General features: G+C 34.1%; 1 protein-coding gene across 1 annotated transcript in view; it reads right to left on the bottom strand.

The window, feature by feature from the left end:
• LOC103603027 (olfactory receptor 10J3) overlaps window positions 1-2,171 on the bottom strand; it is a 23,391-nt gene extending 21,220 nt beyond the window's left edge. Inside the window, exon 1 of the mRNA XM_008587495.1 lies at window positions 2,071-2,171. Within this exon, the coding sequence (XP_008585717.1) occupies window positions 2,071-2,171 (101 nt within the window). The remainder of the gene's footprint in view (window positions 1-2,070) is intronic.
• Between the last annotated feature and the right edge of the window lie 2,191 nt (window positions 2,172-4,362).

Genomic DNA, 4,362 nt, shown 5'->3' on the forward strand with positions numbered 1-4,362 from the left:
GGGTCTATCTCTTTTCAGGTCTAGGAGTGTTTGTTTTACATATCTGGAACTCCAGTGTTAGGTGCATATATATTAATGACTGTTATGTCTTTTAACTGGACAGATCCCTTTATCATTATATAATGTTCTTGTTTGTCTCTTTTTATAGTTTTTGGTTTGAAGTCTATTTTATCCAATATAAGAATACCTTCTCCTGCTCAAGGGTCTATCTCTTTTCAGGTCTAGGAGTGTTTGTTTTACATATCTGGAACTCCAGTGTTAGTTGCATATATATTAATGACTGTTATGTCTTTTAACTGGACAGATCCCTTTATCATTATATAATGTTCTTTTTTGTCTCTTTTTATAGTTTTTGGTTTGAAGTCTATTTTATCCAATATAAGAATACCTTCTCCTGCTCGTTTTTGGTTTCTATTTGCATAGTATATCTTTTTCCATCTCTTCACTTTTAGTCTGTGTGTGTCTTCATAGGTGAGGTGGGTCACTTGAAGACAGCATATAGTTTGGTCTAGCTTTTTAATCCAATCATTCAGTCTGTGTCTTTTGAATGCAGAGATTAATCAATTTACATTTAGGGTTGTTATTGACAAGTATTGTTTTACTCCTGTCATATATTATTGCTTTTTGTTTAGATGTTTTAAATATCATTTGTCCCTTTCTTCCCCTTTTATTTTTTCATCTTCAATGTTAGTTGGATTTTTGAGGTAGCATGTGCCATTTCTTTCTCTTTCTCCTTTGAATTTTGGTTTTAATGATGGGTTTTGCTCTTTTTTGCGAATCCATGATAGTGATTGTTGTTTTTCAGATTCTGGATGCATGATTCCTTTGAGAATTTCTTGCAGGGTTGGTTATGTGGTAGTGAACTCCCATAATTTTTGCTTGTCTGGGAAATACAATCATTCTCCCTCATTTCTGAAGGATAACTGTGCTGGATATTGAATTCTTGACTGGCAATTTTTTTCTTTTAGTATTTTGAATATATCATCCCATTTTCTTCTGGCCTGTAAGGTTTCAGTTGAGAAGTCTGCTGTTAGTGTGTTGGGGACTCCCTTACAGGTGATGATACTTTCCTCTTACTGCTTTTAGAATTCTCTCTTTGTCTTTGAGTTTTGCAAGTTTGACTGTAATGTGTCTTGGAGAGGAATTTTTGGATTGAATCTGTTTGGGAATCTTTGGGCTTCCTGGATCTGAAGGTCTGCATCTCTCCCTATACCTGGGAATTTTTCTGTAGTTATTTCCTTGAAAAGATTTTCAATGTCTATTCCTCTCTCCTCCCCTTCTGGAATACCCATGATTTGAAAGTTTAAGTGCTTGAGGTTGTCTGCTAACTCTCTTAGATTTTCTTCATTTTTAAAAATTCTTTTTCCTTTTTCTATCTGCCTGCATTATTTCAAAAAGACCGTCTTTGAGGTCTGAAATTCTTTCTTCTGCTTGCTCCAGCCTGCTGCTTGAGCTTTCTGTTCTGTTTTTTATTTCATTGAGAAAATCCTTCAGTTCTAGGAGTTCTGCTACATTCTTTTTTATGGTATTAATCTCTTTTTTAATTTCCTCCTTCATATCCTGGATATTTTTTCTTGTTTCATTATGCTTTCTAATTGATTCTTCTCTTATCTCTTTGAGTTTTCTTAAGATCAATGCTCAGAATTCCTTTCCAGAAATTTCAAGGGATTTCTGCTCTGTGGGATCTGGTTCTTGAGAATTACCATATTCTTTTGGTGATGTCATATCTTCTTGTTTATTTGTAGTTCTAGTATTTTGGGTTGATGTTTGGTCATCTGATAGGACACTTGTTTCTTCTATTACTCTGGAGTGGGCTATGAGGGGAAAGACTTCCTCCTGTATGTAGGCTCTGCTGGTGAGTCTTCTTGTTTCAATGCAGTTGAGTATGTGGTGGGCTGCCTCAGCTCCTGCTCTGGTTGTGGGTGGCCCTCTCTGGGGCTTGGATGTGGGCCTGTGATGGTGGCAGCAGCAAGGTGTGGGACAGTGCTCAACTCAGGCAGTGGGCTGGCCTCTCTGGGGCTCAGGCATGGGTCAGCAGTGGTGGCAGCAGTTCACAGGATTAGCATGCACCTGGTCTCCTGCATGGGCAGTAGGAAGGCCTCTTTGGGGCTTGGGCGTGTGCCAGTAGTGGTAGCAGTGGCAGTAGCCCAATCCTTTTCTTTTGATAACATGATTTAATCCTTTACTTTTAATGTAATTACTGAATGATTGCATTAATGTCTTCTATCTTGCTATTTGTTTTCTGTTTTATATCTTTTCTATTTCTCTGTTCTTCCTTTACAGATTTCTTTTCTGTTAAAAAAAAAATATCATGCTATATTAATTCTTCTCTTGATGTTATAGCTAGATTTTCTAGTGGCTGTTTTAGAAACATATGCATATTTTATATATTATCACAATATAATTCAGGTTAACGCTGATTCAATTTCACCTAAATAGACAAACTTTACCCCTAATATGATTTCATTTCTTCCTCTTCCTCCTTTTACTATTATTGTCATATATATTACATCTTTATTTTTATAAATTCAAAACTACTGTATTATATTTATATAATAGTTTAATCAATTTTTTGTTCTTTAAATGAAATTAAGGGAAGAAAATAAAATGCAGATACACACATTTCTATATAATTACCTACCTATGTTACATAGGTAGTGTGATAGTTAATTTTATGTGTCAACTTGACTGGGCTAAGGGATGTCCAGATAACTAGTAAAAACATTATTTCTGGGTATTTCTGTGAAGGTATTTCTGGAAGAGATTAGCAGTTGAGTCAATAGACTGAATAAAGAAAACTGCCCTCAGTAATGTGGGTGGGCATTATCCAATCCACTGAGGGCCTAAAAAGAACAAAAAGACAGAGGAAGGGTGAATTCCTTCTCAGGTTAAGCTGGGACATTCATCTTCTCCTGCTCTCAGACATCAGTGTCTCTGATTCTTGGACTTCTAGACTCAGAATTTATACATTGGCTCTCCAAATCTCAGGCCTTTGAACTTAGACTGAATTATACCACCAGCTCTCCTGCAGGTGCCAGATCATGGGACTTCTCAGTCTCCATAACTGTGTGAGCCAATTTCTATAAGAAATCTCTTCTATATATGTATATCTACACATACACACACAGGTTGGTTCAGTTTATCTGGAAAACCCTGACTAAAACAGGCAAAATTTCTGGTTTTTTTCATTCTTTCCTGTGGATATGAGCAACTGCCAGCTGTTATTTCCTTTAAGTTTGAAGGATTTCTCTAGTTTTCTTGAAGGAAAGTTCTGCTGAAAACAAATTCTCTCAATCTTTGTTTAACTGGATACACATCTATTTTGCCTTGATTTCTGAAGAATATTGATGCTAGATGTAGAATTTTCTTAAAAACAAGAACTTTGTTTAAAAGTTCTTGGGTTTTTTTTTTTTTTTAGTAATCTGAATACCATTTCACTATCTTCTGCCGTTACATCAGCTGTTAACCATATCTTTTTTTCTTTTTTTTTCTGTACATGATAAGCCATTTTTTTCTGGTTGTTTTCAAGATTTTATCTTTGTATTTGGCTTTTATCAGTTATTTCACTATCTTCTGCCGTTACATCAGCTGTTAACCATATCTTTTTTTTTTTTTTTCTGTATATGATAAGCCATTTTTTTCTGGTTGTTTTCAAGATTTTATCTTTGTATTTGGCTTTTATCAGTTTGGCTCTGATATATCTACATATGTCTACATAAGGTTTTCTTTGCATCAGGATTCATTGAGCTTCTTCAATCTATTAAGTTAATGGGTTTTTTAAGAAAATCAAATTTAGGATGTTTTCAGCCATTATTTATTCAAAAATTTTTTTTTACTCCTTTATTCCTCTTCTACTGAGAATCTCACTACACCTACATCATAATGTTTGACTTTGTCCTACAGATCTTGAGACTCTTCATTTTTCTTCATTTTTTTTCTCTTTTCCTCAGACCAAACAATTTTTATTTATTAATTTTCAAGTTCACTGATTCTTTCTTCTGCCATTTCATATCTGCTGTTGATATCAAAGTGAAATTTTATGTTATTATTTTTTTAACTCTAGAATTTGTGTTTGTTTCTTTTTTTATAGCTTCTGTTTCTCATTTAAGATTCCCCATTTTTTGGATCATTGCCATCATACTTTTAATTTTTTGAACATAGTTTCCTTTAATTCTATGAACATATTTATAAGATTTATTTTTCTCTTTGCTAAATCCAATATATGGGCCCATTCAGAATCCATTTCTATTTACTGCCTTTTTCCTCTTAAGTTTGAGTCACATTTATTTTTTCTTTACATATTTGGTTGAAAACTGAACACACTGTAGCAACTCTGGATTTTGTTTTATATTTCCAAGTGTC

This window comes from Galeopterus variegatus, unplaced genomic scaffold (genome assembly GCF_000696425.1).
Source record: "Galeopterus variegatus unplaced genomic scaffold, G_variegatus-3.0.2 Scaffold4403, whole genome shotgun sequence".
Taxonomy (NCBI): Eukaryota; Metazoa; Chordata; class Mammalia; order Dermoptera; family Cynocephalidae; genus Galeopterus; species Galeopterus variegatus.